The 19,458-nt window shown below is 39.9% G+C and overlaps 1 protein-coding gene across 3 annotated transcripts in view; it reads right to left on the bottom strand.

Moving 5' to 3' along the window:
* The window catches only part of HMGCLL1 (3-hydroxymethyl-3-methylglutaryl-CoA lyase like 1), a 165,182-nt gene that overhangs the window by 121,644 nt on the left and 24,080 nt on the right, over positions 1 to 19,458 (bottom strand). The window contains exon 1 of one of the 3 annotated variants that reach the window (XM_036317830.1): positions 19,091 to 19,181. The exons of the other annotated variants lie outside the window; for them this stretch is intronic. Coding sequence (XP_036173723.1) covers positions 19,091 to 19,102 — 12 coding nt within the window. The 5' untranslated portion in view covers positions 19,103 to 19,181. Of the gene's footprint in view, positions 1 to 19,090; positions 19,182 to 19,458 lie in introns of those variants that run through there. 3 annotated transcript variants of the gene reach the window in all.

The raw sequence follows: 19,458 nt of genomic DNA, 5'->3' as shown, positions 1-19,458 counted from the left end.
TCAAAGAGGTCAGAAAGATCTGAGGAACCCCCTCACCCCGCCACCCAAAGGTATGTTCACTTCACAACATGCTCTTCCTAATTGAGATGATTCCCTCTGGCACTTATGAGACATAGACTTGCAATCACATCACACACTAATTTTTACTATACATTCAGCTGTGGAAGCAACCAAAGTACACTGAATTGACCCCAAAGGCCCCACCCAGGGGGTTACTTGGGCTTCTCCTTGCCCACTGTGAACACTGCCCAAACTCCATCAATTGAATCAGGACTCCCATACCCACAGGTCTGAGTAGGGTGAGGATTTTGGCATTTTTATCCAAGAAAGCCATAAAAGTTTGAGTTCTTGCTCTTCCCCAAAGTTCTCCAGCATACTCAGATGAGTGATCATGAAGAACCAATAATCATTTTCCTTAAAGCAGTTGAATTGGGAAGGCTGGGAATTAGAGGACACAGAGGGAGAGATCAGCTCCAAATTAGTAAGCAAGGCACATTTAGTTTCAATTTCAGGCAGTATAGCAGCTGCTGACCAGCTTAATGAAATGAATTTGTAATGTTATAATTCCACACCAAGTCCTATATTGAACCTCATAATCATAATTAATGACACCATCTACTTCAACCTTGGGAACCCCTGAGTTGCATTGTTTTCCATCAGGATAACAAGGTTTGTTCCATCTGGCTGACAGGGACTTAACTTGCACAAACTTCATTATCAAGAGAACATCTCTTAAATCTTCATCCAGTTATAAGAGCTAAGGGAGTTTTGCAAGATTACAAGGCTGACTATAAAATTTACTACAATTCCTTGGGTCTCTTCTCAATTGCCAGTGGGTTGCATCTCAGGATTACATATACAACCTGAGGCAGTAGGACCCACATGTTAGTCAATGACCCCTCAATAGTTTCTCACAGGAGTTTGTCTACCCCAGTGAAGTCTCCCAAAGAGGGCCAAAGTTCCCATACAGCAGCCAGGACTCACAGCAAACAAACAAATCAACAAACAAAACATCACAGAGGCCTTTGCTGCCTTCTCCAATTGTATCTACGTTTGGCATGACAGACTACAGGACAAGCTAAGCTGTCAGAAAGCCCATTATGTTGGCCAAGTTTCTTCCTTCTACATTCCCAATAACTGCTGATGGGAAGAGGAAGAGAACCGTCAACCCACACAGGACTCATCTTAGTGCTAGTTGTTACTATGGGTGGACCTGAAGCTGACTACCCAATAGCCAAGGAAGTTCCCCTGTTCCGAGCAAAGTTAGCATGACCATGGCACCACTAGGCCTTTGTACCTACTTCCCAGAAACCAGACTGCAACTATCATCCCAACCCCTCATCATTAGCAGGCAATTAAGTAAAGGAGCATTTATTGCTCAAAAAAGACTATAATGTCTGGCCAACATGTTTGTTACCAATTCCCATGGACTTTCCTCAAATTCCTTTAATCCACCTGAAAATTCCTCATTCTTCCCATTCAGAAAGTCATGTGTCCCTTAGCATTATCTTCATCAACAAAACTGTCAAAACCTGTGAAGGGCTGAGATTTTATTCTATATGCTAGGTAACCCTGCCACAGTTTTATGGATGCTGGCAGAAGATATGTGAGTCTTGAATCAGAGACAAAAGGCTTTGTTTTCATCTTAATAACAGTAGCCAGAGCATCAACCTTTTCTTTCACCTGTTCCCTGAGCATTACAGGAGCTCTACTTGGGGAACCTGAACACTTCATCATGACCAGTAAGCATAACAGCCCTTTCCTCCAGAAAGGAACACTGTCTCTATCCATCAAGACTATTTGCAAGAAAAACACCTTGAAAAGGTATTTGCAAAGAAAGGTGATCAGTGCCTTGCTAGTAAGACATGAAGAAATATGAGAGATCAATGAAGAATTGTTTCTTAACACTATTACCTCGCTTAATACTCAATTATTGTCCTTAACCAAAACTCTTACTCATTACCTAAGATTCAATTTATCATCTACTCAAGAAAAACTTTTCTGACCTCTCCAGATAGAATTAAGTGCTTTAATTAATATGATATCATAATACTATGTAGAGACCTATTTTAAAGTTCATCCGTAATTACTTCTTTGCCTGCCAATTTCCTATTTTTCTTTCTTTTTAAAAAATCTTTATTGTTGAAAGTATTAAATATGTTCCCATTTTAATATTTCCCATTTTTCATATGAACCTTCAGAGTCACCAAAGTGGATACCTCCCAACTACCTGGTAACTGCTTGTTAAATGAATAAATGAAAGAATGAGTTAATTCACATCTACGATTTAGAAAAGCAATGTTGACCTTTCATTTAGCCATCACACACTAGCCAATATTATTATAGTTATTAAATATATAAAAATAAACAAAAATCCCTGCCCATTCAAGCTTACTTTCCTTATACTCTGAGTATATGAGTTTATAAATGACTTGTAAGTTTCAAGGAATTGAGTTTAAAAACATTGTCTGCAGGTGTCAGCAACATCATCCTTAAACAGGCCTATAGTCTAAGTTTATTTTTATGGCATTGAATGTCCCATGTTACTGAATTCAGTATATCCTGTTTAATGTGGGATAGTGTATGATACTATTGAAAAACAAAAGATTTATTATCCAGAATGAGGGTTTCAAAAAGCCATGTTTTATGGCTGAGTGTATGCCCACATTGGAATCAGATTTCTAATGGTTCACTTTCATAGAGTAAGGACAAAAGCAATACTATCTTGCACTCCTATGCTGCTTTATTATTCCAAAGCACTTTTCTATCTACATTTCATCTGCGAAGCTACCCTATGAGGTAGGTAGAAATGAAAGAGAGATTAAATGTCTTTCTAAGTTCCCTGGCTCCTATTCTAGTTTTCTTTAGGATGAGATTAAATACATCACCAAATATTGAGTTTTGGTTGAAAAAATAATAATGAATCATTCTTTACTGTAGAACATAAATAGACTGCTTTACTCACATTTTTCATTCTTACCTAAAATTAAATGGAAGACCTATTTTGATGGGGATTTCTCTGAAATCCCTCTGTGTGTTTATATATATAACATATATATTATTACATTATGTGTTATATAACACACACAGATATATAATTTACAGCAGTCATAACAGTTGGCTTCTATACATATAATCAACCCTTTCTGATGGTGACGGATAGGATTCCTTATTACTCGAAAGACAAGTACTACTGTTTTCCCTAGGAAAATAACACCATCCACAGTAGAAATTTTCAGAAAAATTGTTACATGTTCCACTCCATTTCTGAAGGAGTCATTTTATGTGTAAAAAGTCTGTATGGATACTGAAGTATCCCATTTCATAGCCAGTATTCTCATGGAGAACTGCTATCAATGATCAAGTCAAAAACTCCCACTCCACAGATAAAATCTGAATTAGGAAACTGTATGATTTGCTTTTGAAATTAAATTTGACATTTTAAGGGGCATTAGATGTTCGACACTTTTCCAAAAGAATCTAATTTTGTCATCTCCTCAGAAATATATACATGCTGCAGTTTGGGGTAACATTAAACCCTCCACATTCTGATATTTGTTATTTCTTAGATATTAATTCCTCTTTTAATCAAATACAAGGAGAAACACATAACGCATTATCACTAATGAAGCAGATACCCATGAGAACCTGGGTCCTCTGGAGCAATCTAAGGGTATTTCTCTCCCAGGGTGCCTTTCTGGGATGAAGGGCTGAGTCAACAAAGCTAATGTTTGAAACTTTTCTTTCAGAATATTCATGTCCCAAGGTTGATTCAAGGGCAAGCTCTGGCTTTTTATTAAATCAAAAGGTAAAGAAAGGCAACCACTTACTTTTCAACATTTTTTGGCCGAACAGAAGGAAAAGTGAAATACGTGCAGTACTTTTGCCCAACTGCTTTCAGGCAATGTTTGAACAGAGATTAAAAACAAGCTCTAAAAACGTGAACATTAATATGTATGCTAATGCTTGTTCTTGGCATTCAATGGAAAATAGTGCTGGATGTCAATGTGGATATACAGCACGATCAAATATTCCTTCTGGAAATATGTAAATTTTATGAGTACTTAGATAAATAAAGAAGTTACAATAAAAGCATAAGAATAGTATAATAGGGCATCTGTCATAATAAATGAAACATAACAGAATGACAAACAATATGAGATTGTCTTCATTTATTAGAATTAAAAAAATGAGGCTCTTAACATCTACCACATAAATTTACTTCCAAGTTATATAAATTCCATTTCTAAAAGTGTCTTGAGCCCTAGTTGGTTTGGCTCAGTGGGTAGAATGTCGGCCTGCAGAATGAAGGGTCCTGGATTCAATTCTGGCCAAGGGCACATGCCTGAGTTACAGGCTCGATCCCCAGTGTGGGGTGTGCAGGAGACAGCCAATCAATGATTCTCTCTCATCATTGATGTTTCTATCTCTCTCCCTCTCCCTTCCTCTCTGAAATCAATAAAAATATATTTAAATAAATAAATAAATAAAAGTATCTTGAACAATAAATGCATACATATGCATTTAATAGTCACATAGTCATCCATTAATGTTTTAATACAAAAGAATATGACGATTACAAATAGAAATGTTAAAATAGATTATGTGAACAGTTTATGAAACATGGATGGTAATAAATAACAGAAACAAAACAAAAGTTAGATGAAGCACAAGGAGAAACAAATTGAAGAAATCAAGAATAGTATATATTTTTTATTTTATTTTTGACAGTAAGAATAGTAATTTTTAATGCAAGAATCCAATAACTATTCCAATAAAAACATTAAAATAAATGAAAAGAATTCAAAAAAGAAAAATGTCTATGCATTCACAGAACATGAGATCCTGCATATGCTGTTAGGCTTCTTTAAACAGTGGCTGCTATTTACATTAGTTAGTTTTCAGAAATAAAATGATTTATTCTTGAATTTATGGCAATTTAAGAAAATAAAATAAGTCTTAGGAAAAATTAGCCAAAACTCTCTAGTATTTTTCATTACTATTATTACTATTGTATTAACGTTTAATAGTAATCATAAAAGTGTTAATTAAAAAATCAAAAGAAAATGTTTGGTTTGAACGATTTTAAGTATGAAAAGTTTTCTTTTTCTCAGGGTCTTCAATTATATTTTTGAAACCACTAAGGTTGTTTTTGCCTTCTGTAAATACAGAAGCAGTCAAGCACTCATATTATTAGTCATAATATGCTAATTAGACTGGAGGACCTTCAGACGAAGCCAGGGCTGCAAGGGAAGCCCGGGTACCGGGTGCCTGCTGGCAGCAGGAGAGAAGCCTGGGTCCCGAGTGCCAGAGGGAAGCCGGTGCCAACAGCCGGGGGAAGGAAGGCTATATTTGCACGAACTTCGTGCATCGGGCCTCTAGTATCCTATCTAATAATAGAGAAACATGGTAATTAACCATAACTTCGCTACCCTTCCCATTGGCTAATCAGCGAGATATGCAAATTAACTGCCAACCAAGATGGCGGCCGGCAGCCACGCAGCTGAAGCAAACAGGAGGCTTGCTTGCTCCAGTGACGGAGGAAGTCAAGGTTCCCCGCCTGCCGCTGCCGGCCTCTGAGCTGCACTCTAAGCAACTATGTTGCAATTATAGAAGCTAAACAATCCCCAGAAACCTGCTTTCAGCCAGCCGGGCCTCAGAGCTGGAGTTGCAACAGTGTTTCAATTATAGAAGCTAAACAAAGCCCAGATACCTGCTTTCAGCAGCGAGGTCTCAGAGCTGGAGCCGAGCCTCAGAGCTAAAGCTGGCTCTCAGCTCCAGTGACAGCTATAGAAGGTAAATAAATCCCAGAATTAAAAAAAAGAAAAAAAAAAGGAGGCTGGGAGCTTCAGTCGCCCTCCAGCCTGAAAACAGCCCTCCGCCCCTCACCCAGACTGGACAGGCACCCCAGTGGGGACCCCCACCCTGAAGGGGGTGTGACCAGCTGCAAACAGCCATCAGCCCGTCATCCAGGCTGGCCAGGCACCCAAGCAGGGCCCCCACCTTGGTCCAGATCACCCTGCAGGGCAAACTAGCCAGCCCCCACCCGTGCACCAGGCCTCTATCCTATGTAGTAAAAGGATAATATGCAAACTGACCCTAAGAGCAGAAAGACCAGGAATGACTGGTCACTATGACACACATTGATCACCAGGGGGCAGACTCTCAATGCAGGAGCTGCCCTCTGGTGGTCAGTCGCTCTCACAGTGGGGAGCTCTGCTCAGCCACAAGCCAGGCTGATGGCTGCCAGTACAGCAGTGGTGGTGGGAGCCTCTCCCGCCTCCTCAGCAGCACTAAGGATGTCCAACTGCAGCTTAGGTCTGCTCCCTGCTAGCAAGTGGGCATCCCCTGAGGGCTGCCGGGCTGCCAGAGGGATGTCTGATTGCCAGCTTAGGCCCAATCCCCCTGGGAGCAGGCCTAAGCCAGCAGGTGGTCACCCCCGAGGGGTCCCAGACTGCGAGAGGGCACAGGCTGGGCTGAGGGACCCCCTACCCCAAGTGCACAAATTTTTGTGCACTGGGCCTCTAGTATATATATAAAAGGCTAATATGCAAGGTGTCCTTGTGAGCATTTGACCATGATACTGGGAGTTCTATAGCTTGCTATGATGTTCACTGACCACCAGGGGATGGCATGAAATGAAGGAAGGCCCTAGCCGGCAGCCTGCAGCCAGGGAAGGGAGGCCCCAGACAGCAGCTAGAAGGAAGGCTTCAGCCACCAGCTGGAAGGTCCCGATCATCCCTGATCACTGGCCAGGCCTAGGGACGCTACCTGTTCACAAATTTCATGCACCGGGCCTGAAGTATATGTATGTGTGTGTGTGTGTGTGTGTGTGTGTGTATGTATGTGTGTGTGTGTATATATATATATATATATATATATATATATATATATATATATCTTTGGAAAAGCTGAATCTCCCAGGATAAAATGTGATATGCCATTTAATATACCAAGTCTCACCAAGACAATATTTTTAGAATGATAAGTTTCTGAAAACAGTGATTTAAAATAGAAAATGCAACTAACTATATAAAGCTTTTTGTATAAGCAGAATGACCTTATAGCCACTAAGTTTAAGAAAACTGTCAAAATAGATATTTTTGTCAGAGTTTTAGAGTGCATATCCCCAAGGTGCTATAGCAGTGCTTTTGCTGGGGAAGCTTGCCTTACTATTTTAGCTAACTATACATTATTCTAAATAGTTATTTAAATTTAGGTCGTTAATATTATGTACAAAAACAATTACATTGTTTACAGTGTTATACAACCAATATGGCATAACTAAGCAATGTAATAACTAAGTACATGACTCTTAGTTATTACATTGCTTAGTTATGCCATATTGGTTGTATAACACTGACAAATTGGGAAATGATATCAGAGATAAGCTATGAGTTTCTGGTTTATAATACTATCAAATATAAAGAAACTACTCGGCCATCCACAGAATCCATTTGAACTTTGAGTACATTTTTTAGATCTCAATAAAGTTCCTCCATTAGAACACTTCCTTATATAATATGTATTTTCTGATTGGCAAAAATAAATCAAAATGCCTCAGTAGCTGCATAGTTACAGACATACGCCAAAAATTATTAGAAAGTAACAAAACAGACAATCTAATAAATTATTGTATCTTATACTGCATGACATATAAACAGTTTTGGACGTTCTGAAAGGATGAAACGTGTGCTAAAGGTAGCAGAATCAGAGGAGGATAGAAATATTACCCTATGCTATGATTACTATTAATGGCCTATAGTGGAGGTTTTGGTGTGCTGCTCCATTACCCTTTCAGGATGGAGACATTCCCAGATGCTGAAGTTCTGGCAGCTGATGCATTTCCTTGAACCCTTTTTCAGAAAGTACCCAAAGTCACATCTCCTTCATGTGACCATCCAATGAATGGTAGATGCAGGAATGCAAAAGCCCAACCTCTTTCTCTCAAGGTAGGACAACTCCGAAAGGCCATACATGCTCCAGGAAGCCCCATGGGACTGACAGAAGCTTTTGGTGTGACTATATCATGATTCCAGTTCTCCCTCTACCTAGTCCTACTTCCCTCACTTTCCCACAGGCATGGAATCAACAGCAACAACTTCCTGCACACAACTCTTTACCTGAGAATCTTTTTCCTGGGAACGAGACCTTAAAAAATTGGTATCATAAGTTAGCTGTGGACGAAGTCTTTAAAACAGGTTTCAAAGCAAGATTACTTGTTATTTATTTTTCAGTTAGTACTCATCCATGGAAAAATGTGGGATATTAATACTCCTCGGTAACTTGTAGCAATGCAATTGTTAAAAGGTTCACTAGTTTTCAATCAGGGTATTTTTTGCTGCAGGGGGCATCTGGCCCTGTCTGGAGACATTTTTGGTTGTCACAATGAGCACTATTGGCACCATGTGGGTAGAGATCAGGAACACTGCTAAACATATTATAATGCACAAGACATGCCTACACAAGCAAAGAATTACCAACCCAACATTTCAACAATACTGAGGTGATCTACACAATTGAAATAAATACAGGATGTAATTAATCAGTCAGGTGACAATAGCTGCCTCAATAAAAATTACCTTACCTGGTTTACAGAACAAAAACCAACTGCCTGAAGAAAAAGCCAGATTCCTATAAGGAAGATCCTCTACTACTCTGGCAACTCTATATAGTATTTTATCTAATGTTTCCCCAAAGGAACCATTTATTTGAGTAAATGTACGCTGGGTAGAGGGGAATACCAAACATTGCAGGCTCTTGGACACAAGGCCCAAGTTGACATTGATACTTGGAGACCCACGGTGTCATTATACACCCCCCACACCTTGTTAGAAAGGGGAATAGGTGGGCCATATAAATGGAGTCATGTGCCTCTGTTTCCCCTTGGTCATTTCCCAGTCTCAATGTATAATTGGAATAGGCATACTTGGTGGTTGGAACAGCATCTATAGTACAGTTTTTCCTTGACCTATGATATAAGAGCTATTATGGTAGGGAAGGGCAAGTGAGAGTTTCTGGAACTGCTTATTCCTCCTGTTCAGCCAAGATAGTCAAGGAAAAAGAGAGGGAGGGAGGGCGAGAAGCAAAGGGAGGGGAAGAGAAAGAAAAGAATAGAGAAAAAAGTATCATGGGAAAAGTGGGAAAAATGACAGCGATTATTGCCATTCTTGAGTATCAAGAGTGAAGGGCACAGGGGTGATGGTCCCATCATAAATCCACTTTATTTTTCAGCTTTACTGAAGTTTAACTGGCAAGTTAAATTGTCAGATATTTAAAGTATACAATGTGATGAACTCACACAAACATTGTGAAAGGATTCTCCCATCCAGTTAACACATCTACCCCCTCATATATTTACCCTTTTTTGGGTAACAATCTCTAATTCCTACCTGCTTAGCAAATATCAATTATACTAGAGGCCTAGTGCACGAAATTTGTGCACTGGAGGGGGGGTTGTCCCTCTAGCCCGGACTGCACCCTCTCATAGTCCGGGAGCCCCACAATTGATTGCCCCGCAGAGGGAGGCCCCACCCACCCGACGCAGCCCGCCGGTCGGTGGCCTGAGCCTCTCTCTTTGCGGCAATTGTGGAGCCCCCTGATTGATCACCCTGCCAGCCGGTGGCCTGGGTCTCCCTCTGTGGGGTGATGGCTGGGATGCCGACCAATCACATTGCACCTGCCTTGGATGGCCTGGTGCCAGTGGGTGCCATAGCATGGTCATCCAGACGGTTGTTCTGCTGTTCGGCCATTCAGTCAATTTGCATATTATGCTTTTATTATTATAGACAGTACAGTGCGATCAACTATAATGACCTTATACAATATACACTAGATCCTCAGACCTTATTTATCTTATAACACAGTGTGTACCCTTTTACCAACCTCTTCCTATTTCTCCCACCCTTTAGTCCCTGGCAACCACTTTTCTACTCTCTGGTAAACCTACTTTTATCAGCAAAACCAAGAAGATGTTAAGATTTTGAAGGTTGACAATGTATTACTACAACCTCAATCCCAACTGTAGCTTTTGTGCTTCTGTGCTAGTTGTGGTAACTTTCAAAAACTAATTAACACTGCCTCAGGTGTGTGTGTTTATATCTATATCTATATCTATATCTATAGCTATATCTATATCTATATCTATCTACGTCTATATCAGCTACATCTACATCTATAACTATACCTATCTGATCAGGAGATCACACTCTTTTCTATACCTGGTGGAAAAGAGAACATAAACAATTCTCATTTGTTTAGGACAGACATTATATGTTTGTAGAATTTTCACAGGGATATATTAATTCTCCTATCAGCTCTCATAATATGGTTCAAGGAATCTGGATATTCAGCAGAACATCATGTTGATCCATTACATGAACAAATAGTTCAAGTTTGAACAGTATGAAAGGATACTCAATTAAAGTGCATTAAAAATTATAGAATTAATACAGAGGACATTTTTGTAAAGCAGAACAAAACAAAACAAAAATGATTGCTGAATACCCAGAACAGAATTCAAAGTATTAAATAGACTGAAAAAATATCATAGGAAATCTATCTCTGTAGGACATTGTACTGGTCAAAAATGTCAATACTACCACTCCTCCATTTCAGACTCAGGGTGGACAACATTAATCAAACATGGACGTCTTCACACAAGTCCAGGTATGGTCTCTCCTAATTTTCCCAGTACAGCCATCTACCTCAGTATACTAACCAGGTAAATACTATCCGGTAGATACTACTATCTAGCTCCAGGGACCCACTATGATCAATGATTGAAAATGGCAGGCAAGACAATAATCTATTTGTCATAACTGGTATGGTGAAGCATTCTTACCATTATGTACCTCATTTATTCCTCTATAAAATGAAGATCATAAAACCTATAAAGGGTTGTGGCAATGCCAAGAATAGTGTTGTATACAGTAGCCATCAGACAAATAAGAGTCACAGGCAATTTTTTTCCCATTCATTCATTTAATTCTGACTGGGCACATATGCTAGAATACAGTCATAGCCGATTTTGGTATAGATTCAATTTTAAAAGAGTTACTTCAGTTAAAATATTCCTAAAATGAAACATTAGTTATTCGAGTAGCTTTGTTTCTAATATCACTACTGAAACAAACAGCAGTCTCTTAGACACAATTAAAAGAGACTATTTTCTCCTAAAAGGATAGTGTAGTAAGCCATCCAGTGTAGTAGTGAAAAACCAGAGAAAACGCCACCTGGCTCTACCATGTACCGATGCACAAACCTGAGAATATCATGTAATTACCCTTCCTCATTCTCCTCTTTTTAAAGTAGAAATTTACCTCTCCTCTAAGCCAAATGTCAGTGGCCCATAGCTTGTTGTAAAGATTAAAAGAGACTGTGAATATAGAGCATTTAGCACACTGCCTGGTGAAGAGTTAATATTTAGTGTTTATTGTTTGCCTTTCTTAGGGCTAACTTGAACATGTCAGGTTTTTCATAATAACTGTGAAAGAAGGACAGCTTGAAGTTATTCCATTTATCATTTAAAAATATGCCTACTTTTTAAAAATCTGCAATGAAAGGAATCATTGTTGATAGCAGAACAGATTACCTTACATAGTTCTTGCCGCAATCAAAATAATACATGGAAATTATTCAAGGTCTTTCAGTAAGGAGCTCAAAACACTTTGGAGACATTATCCCATTCTGAAGTCTGCCAACAATTTTATCCACCTCCAGTGCTGACACCATCCACTCCACCCATCCTGTTCCACTTGGCAATGTCAACCTCAGTTTGAACCTTTGAGAGGCAACAGAGGGGCACTCCATCATGAGGGTAAATAAGAGCCCATATTCAAAACCTGGCTGGATAATGCCATAAATGAACACAGGAGTCACAGCTATTTACTTGTTGGAAATGTTTTTATGGAAAAAATATAAATTTGAAAGGCAAATTAAATACATTAGTAATTCTGATTGGCATCACATGCTCACAGGCAAGAGTATCTAAAAAGCCTTATATCCTCTGCACAAGCTAGATTTTAATTTCTTCGTTCACCCCAGGGAGTATCCTATCAACTTCATAGAGTAGTTTGGGGTATAGATCTTGTGGAATGCAGAGCTGGTAGGTAAAAAGTTAAACATTCACACCACACCATAAGATTTAAGTTGATCTGTTCCCTTGAGAAAAAGAGACAAGAAACTTCACATAGCCTTAAAGTTACTCAGTTGCTCATTTTGTCATCAGTCTTAGAGTACACTGATTATTCTAATTGCTGTTATAGGTAATAGAAAGAAAAAGCTTATTGACCTCAAATCTATCTATACATATATACAATGGAATTTTCAGAAACCACATCATTTGGGACATTCAAATTGTAAGAGCAATGAAATATACTGACAGTAATCAAAGCAGTAGAAGGTGGCATAGACAATTCTGAAAAATTATGCCAATGCAAAGGCCCCTTGAGAAATGAAGCCTAGAGTAGGGGCCCTGCTTACCCAGGGCTAAGAGTGGTTCTGTGTAAAAGTGAGACTTAGTTCATGCCTCTACAACCTATCATCTACAGGTCTCTTCATCTCAATAAATGGCATATTTTCATTCTACACTGCTGCTATAGACTGAAAGTTTGTGTCACCCCAACCAAATTATTATATTAAAATCTACTAGTAATCTTGATTTGGACTTCCCGCCCCCAGAACAGTACGAATACATTTTTGTAGTTTATAAGCCACTCAGTCTATAGTATTCTATTATAGCAGTCCAACAGACTAAATTAACTGCTAAAGTCTACGTGTGGCCTCATTCCTGACTCTTCCCTGCTTCTTGTACCCCACATCAGATCCATCAGCAAATCAGTTCTATTTTCCTTTTTTAAATTAAATTTATTGGAGTGGCATTGGTTAATAAAATTATGTAAGTTTCAAGTGTATAATTCTATGATACATCATCTATAAATTGCATTGTGTGCCACCACCCATATATTTGACACTCTTTTCTATCCTGAACCCCTCTTCCTTCTGGTAACCACCATACTATTGTCTGTGTCTAGTAGTTTTTGTTTGTTTGTTTTTCTTAGAGAGGTTGAGGAGAAAAAGCAAATCTCTGATGGTGGGAATGTAAACTGGTACAGCCACTATAGAAACAGTATAAAGGTTCCTCAAAAAATTAATAGAGTTACCATATGACCCAGCAACCTCTCTTCTGGGTATATACCTAAAAAACTCAAAAACTTTTATTCACAAAGACATATGCATCCCTATGTTCATTGCAGCATTATTCACAGTGACCAAGACAAGGAAACAACCAGTGTCTTCCATAAATGATTGGGTCATTATGATGTGGTACATGTATACAATGGAATACTATTCAGCCATACAAAAAGATGAAACACTGCCAATTGTGACAGCATGGATAGATCTTGAGAATATCATGCTAAGTGAAATAAGTCAGAAAGAAAAAGTCAAGCGTCATATGACTTCCACCCATATGTGGGCTATAAAACCAAAAGCCACACATGTTCTATTTTCAAAATAATTGTTTCTTTCCTCGATTATTGGAAGAGCATTATAAGTGGTCTCTCTGCTTCCACTTTTGACACTTACTATCCAAGGCAACAGCCTCACGAATACTTTTAAATACAAGTCCAATCACACCATTCCTCTGATTCAAGAGCCTCCATGATTTCTCATTTTCCTCAGAGAAAAATCCAAAGTCTCCAGCATGGCATTTGAGGTCCTTCATAATATTGCATCTTACCACATTTCTTAGCTCCTCTCCCACACCACCTTCACTGCTGCCCCAGCCACACTGAATTCCTTGCTGTTCATTGACCGCCTAGGCCAGTGGTTGGCAAACTGCGGCTCATGAGCCATAATGCTCTTTGGTCCCTTGAGTGTGGCCACGAAGTTTCAATCGCACTGTACGTGCGTGCCCGCACGTGGTATTTTGTGGAAGAGCCACACTCAAGGGGCCGCAGTTTGCCGACCACTGACCTAGGAATTCTGCATTTCCCCCTACTGGACTGCTCTCCCCCCATATATCTCCATGACTGTCTTCCTTTAGATCTCTGCTTGCTAAAAAGCCTACATATTATTTAAAAATATAGAACAAGACTCCTTTCCACTCTTTATCAGCTTTTATCTATATTATGATATAACACCACTTTGCATGTTATATGTATATCTGTTTGTCTATTGTCTGTCTCTTCCCATTAGACAAAGAGTCCCTTGAGGGTATGGACTCTTTTAAGTTCACTTCTGTATTCCAGCCCTTAGAACAGAGTCTAGCATATAGAACAGTGATGGCGAACCTATGACACGCATGTCAGAGGTGACACGCGAACTCATTTTTTGGTTGATTTTTCTTTGTTAAATGGCATTTAAATATATAAAATAAATATCAAAAATATAAATCTTTGTTTTACTATGGTTGCAAATATTAAAAACTTTCTATATGTGACACAGCCCCAGAGTTAAGTTAGGGTTTTCAAAATGCTGACACGCCCAGCTCAAAAGATTCGCCATTACTGATCTAGAACATGCTCAGTAAATACTTATGGAATAAATAAATGTATGCGATTCATCCAGAGTTCACAGAAGTTAGTCAAATAATGGAGGGTGTCACACTCACATTATAGTTTTGAAAATACAAAAATTCACTATACATAATGCTACCTGAAACTCTGAGGAAGACATTTAGAATCATATTTGCACAGATGTCCAAGGAAAACCTTCAAAAATACGTGGAATGAGAGCTATAGGCAGGGAGGACGTTTCAACAAAAGGAAGCTGGGCCACACACTTGGATCGCTGCTTTTAAGAACAGAAGGTGCTGTGGTCTAGATACACCTGTTTTTGTTACAAAGGTTCCCCTGGGGAGGGTGGGGTAGAGTACACTCTGAGGGTCGAAATATCTACTACTGTGCTGGAACCGTGGGGGGTTCTGTGATGACTGTTATCAGCATCAACTTTCCAAGGGCCCCATGGGATCCTGTGACAATTAATAAGCTGAGCTTTCTATTATGCATTCTTTGGTGAGACCTGGCATGCAACAGTGAACCCATGGAGCTTACAAATAACAATGTACAGAAAAACATGTACAGTAGTTAGTGGTAAGTATTATGAAGAAAAAAAAATCAAGGAAGGAAGAGAAAGAGGAACTGGGGATAGGAGACATGTTGCAATGTTACATAAGAAAGCGTGGTTTGAGAAAAGAACGGAAGGAGATGGGTGTCGGTGATGGGCACAAAGCTATACAGATCTCTCGGGAAAGAGCTTTCTAACAGCCTGTGCAATGTTCCCTGGATTGACTGGTCAAATGTACCTGTGTGTTAACTGTTCTAGAAAGGTCCAGAAAACCAGTGTTAAATGGATAAAAGAAATGAGTGGAATAAAAGGATAAGGGATCAGAGGCATAGGGAAGGCACAGGTAAACACTGTTCCAGGCAGTGGGGGCCTGGAGAGTGTAGGAGCAGAAGAAGACATGGTCTGTTTTTCTTGGCTCACATGGACTGCTGCACTGAGAATAGACAAAAGGAGGCCAAAAGGTAGGAGGTTATAGCTAGAATCCCGATGACAGATGATGGTGGTTTGGCCTCGGAGGGTAAGGGTAGAGAGGGCAAAAGGAGACCCTGAGGGTACAGCAACTTTTCACTCTGACAAACTCAGTCTCTGACTCCAGGGCTGGGCAGGACAGATGACGATCTTAGGTCCATAATTTCCCTGGAAGTTTGACAATGTACAATGCAGAGTCAGAATACTTATGAGAAATTTCAGGAAAAGGCAAGTAAATTGCTAAATGTGTTCAAACTCTGCTTCTCTATTAAACTCCTTCCTACCTTCCCCCAGAATACTACTAAATATTTTCCTACAAGAAGCTTTCTCACACTTCATAAAGTAAAACTCAATCACCCTAATGATACCAATATTTTGTTCTCTCCGTTTTGCTCCCCAGCCACCCAAAAGTAAGACCTCACCTGCAGATACTAATTTATACTAAATAGGCTTATACAAAGATTTATTTTTTCCCCAGTTACTAGGCTTTAAAGTATATGACTGTGCTTAACCTGATTCCCACTTTAGGTTATGAGCTCTTGAGCCGGAGCGCTTGCCTCTTCTGTCTTGTTGCTGTGACAGCTAACCTCAGGCCAGCCCACAGCAAAACACTCCATCTCAGGTGGCCTGGCAGCACCTCCGTGCTCCCCACAGCACATGCCATTAGCAACCCCGGCTCAGCCTCTCTCCCTAGCTCCTCACCCGGCTCTGCATCTAACACTATGATCTCTCCTAACCCCAACTCTAATTAAAACTTATGTTTTGTTTCCTTAGGGCTCTGAACCCCGCTGATAATGTGGCTACTGGCTTTATTATCCTTTCCTCTCCAGGTGGCCGATTTCATTTTAGAGGCGCTGTATCTTGAACCCCAGAGGTGTCTCTAATGCTGGGAATGTGAGCAGGCTGGTGAGGGGTGGTCTGGGGCCTCTGAATTTCTGATCCTTCTTAAATCACATCATGTGTGTATTTGTTCATTCCATGTAAGCCAAAATCTAGCCATATAAATGTTCTCCATATAACGGGGATTGTGGGGTCACTCAATAAATTGTGGTGCCTGAATAGAGTGCAGCTGGTACCCATATTGTACTTACAAGTGCGTCAGATACTTAAAGACTGTGCCTAATTCATTCCACAACCTTCTATTCTCAAGCTGAACAAGTGAGCACCAGGATACTCCACCTGTTGGTGTCAATCTGAAGTACTACTCCTCATCCCAGAGATGCCAATCAAAGCCACTATGAGATAGCACCTCACACCTGTCAGAATGGCTATCCTCAACAGATCAACAAACAACAAGTGCTGGCTAGGTCGTGGAGAAAGGGGAACCGTAGTACACTGTTGGTGGGAATGTAGACTGGTGCAGCCACTGTGGAAGACAGTATGGAGTTTTCTCAGATAATTAAAAATGGAACTCCCATTTAATCCAGTCATCCCACTTCTAGGAATATATCCTAAGAAACCCGAAACACTCATTTGAAAGAATATATGCACCCCTATATTCACAGCAGTGCAATTTACAATAGCTAAGACTTGGAAACAGCCTAAATGCCCATCAGCAGATGAGTGGATAAAAATACTATGGCACATTTACACAATGGAATATGATGCAGCAATAAAAAAGAAAGAACTCTTACCATTTGCAATACACAGATGGACCTGGAGAGTATTATGCTGAACGAAATAAGCCAGTCAGAGAAAGACAAGTATCATATGATCTTACTCATAGATGGAATCTAATGAACCAAGTAAACTGATGATCAAAAATAGACCCAGAGTCATAGAAGCATGAACAGACTATTGAACCTCAGAGGGAAGGCAGGGGGGGGTGGGTGGGAAGAGATCAACCAATGAACTTGTATACATATATGCATAACCCATGGACACAGGCAATGGGGTGGTGAGGGCCTGGGATGTGGGGGGACAGGAGCGGGAGGGCTGGAAGAAGTTAATGGGGGGAAAAGGAGGACCTATGTAATACCTTCAACAATAAAGATTTTAAAAAAATAATAAAGTACTACTCTTGCCTTACTTGGATTACCCTACAAAGATTAGTGTTTCTGTTTATTTCTATTTAACACAGGGATTAACTGAAATGGTAGGTTGAATGTGAAGATGACATTTTCTTAAGTTGAGGGTTGTTAAATACCTTAACATATTGTTACATGAATGCAGTAGCACTGTCTTAAACTTTGGTGACCACACATCCCTTTCTGTTAGAGATGGTCCTGGTTTATACTTGTCCTAGGGTAATTAATATTATCCCCTTTTGCTCTTAGAGTACCCATGTTTGCATCATAAATTATATTATCATCTCACTTACATTTCCTATGTAAATGTATTTTGAAGCAATACATACTTAATTACAATATGTACGCCTTCTACTCCTATAAGAATACAGAGCTCACATAGTAGCAGAACAGGTTCCGATCTCTTCCCTGCATATAATTCTCACAGTCCTTCCCAGTGATTGTGATGAACAAGAATGGTGCCAAATAAGCAATCCTCCCAGAACCCCTCAATCTCAGCATTTGGACCACCCTAGACACTGAGCCTTTTCCAGTCTCTGTTTCTCTGGAACATTTTTTGTGGAAATGGGAGTAAGTTTCAGGCAACGTGAAAAAAAGGAGCCTTGTTTTTAACCCTGCTTTCCTCAAGCTGCTTCATAACTCTTTTAAAAAATTTTCTTGCCCTGGTCAGTGTGGCTTAGTAAGTTGAGCATTGTCCCTTAGACCAAAAGGTTACAGGTTTGACCCCTGGTCAGGACACATGCCCAGTTTATGGGTTTGATCCCCAGTTGGGGGTGTGTGTGGGAGGCAACCAATGGATGCTTCACTCTCACATCCATGTTTTTCTCTCAAAAACAATAAAAATCTTAAAAAGGGGGATCCTGCCATCAATACATTCCAGATTGAGGTCCTTTTTTCCCACAGAACAACTTTTTCTCCCATGTACCCTTTCTTTCTACCTCCCTCAGTCTCTTCCTCTCTCCCTCCCCTTCCCTCTCTCTCTAAAAAATAAATTTAAAAAACATTTTTAAAATGTTCTATCTCTAAATAGGTCCACCATTCTTAGAAGTATGCAAACTGCTGCTCCTTCCCAAATCTCATCAACATTTGCTTAACCTTGTCCATAATCTGCCAGACTACGAACCTGGTTATCCGAGTGCTGTCTTCATCCAGAGGTACCACAGAACAAGTTTGGGGCAGGGAGACACCCCCTTATCTTTTACCTACCGGTGGAACCAATCCTAAGGCACATGCTAGCAATCTGGAATTCCTTAGTTTGTGACTTCTCAGAGCCATCTGATAAAATCATCATCCCAAGGGAATACAGCCTAAAGAGCCAGAGATGCACCAACGATGGACAGGAGGGGAGTACAGAGATATTACTGTGGAGCAAATACTATATCTACAACCTTCTATTTAATTTGCCCATTTAGTTTGTCCTTGAATGTGCCCAAGTAGTTTTACATTTTCTTATAATCCAGAAAAGGGGCCTGCCTAGAGATCTGGCAGGAAGGTTAAGTCTATATGGAAGAGACTGCAATACACACCTCTGCCTCCATCACATCTGAGTCTGACAATTCAGGTGAGTTCTGGTCAATGGAGTCAAGCGAAAGTGTGTCATTTCTGAAGTGAAGTGGTAAGAAGTACATGAGTGTTTCCTGTGTTCTCTTTCCCCATCCTGCAGCTAAATGGAAAGAACCCACAGGAGGGCAGGGTCACAAGAAGGAAGAGTCAGAGTCCCTAATGACCACATAGTCCCTAAATGACCAAATCATCCTCACTGCACTTGAGCAAGAAATCATCTGTGGTCATTTTAGGTCAGAGAAACTGAAATTGCGTGTTAGAGCATTTAAGTATATTGGCTAATAAAATCCAAGTGTTATAGATTTTGAGCCTTGAGTAGAGATTCAGCCTG

Source organism: Myotis myotis, unplaced genomic scaffold, assembly GCF_014108235.1.
Source record: "Myotis myotis isolate mMyoMyo1 unplaced genomic scaffold, mMyoMyo1.p scaffold_m19_p_7, whole genome shotgun sequence".
Taxonomy (NCBI): domain Eukaryota; kingdom Metazoa; phylum Chordata; class Mammalia; order Chiroptera; family Vespertilionidae; genus Myotis; species Myotis myotis.
Note: the sequence above shows the minus strand (reverse complement) of the source record. Positions and strands in the feature narration are given on the sequence as shown.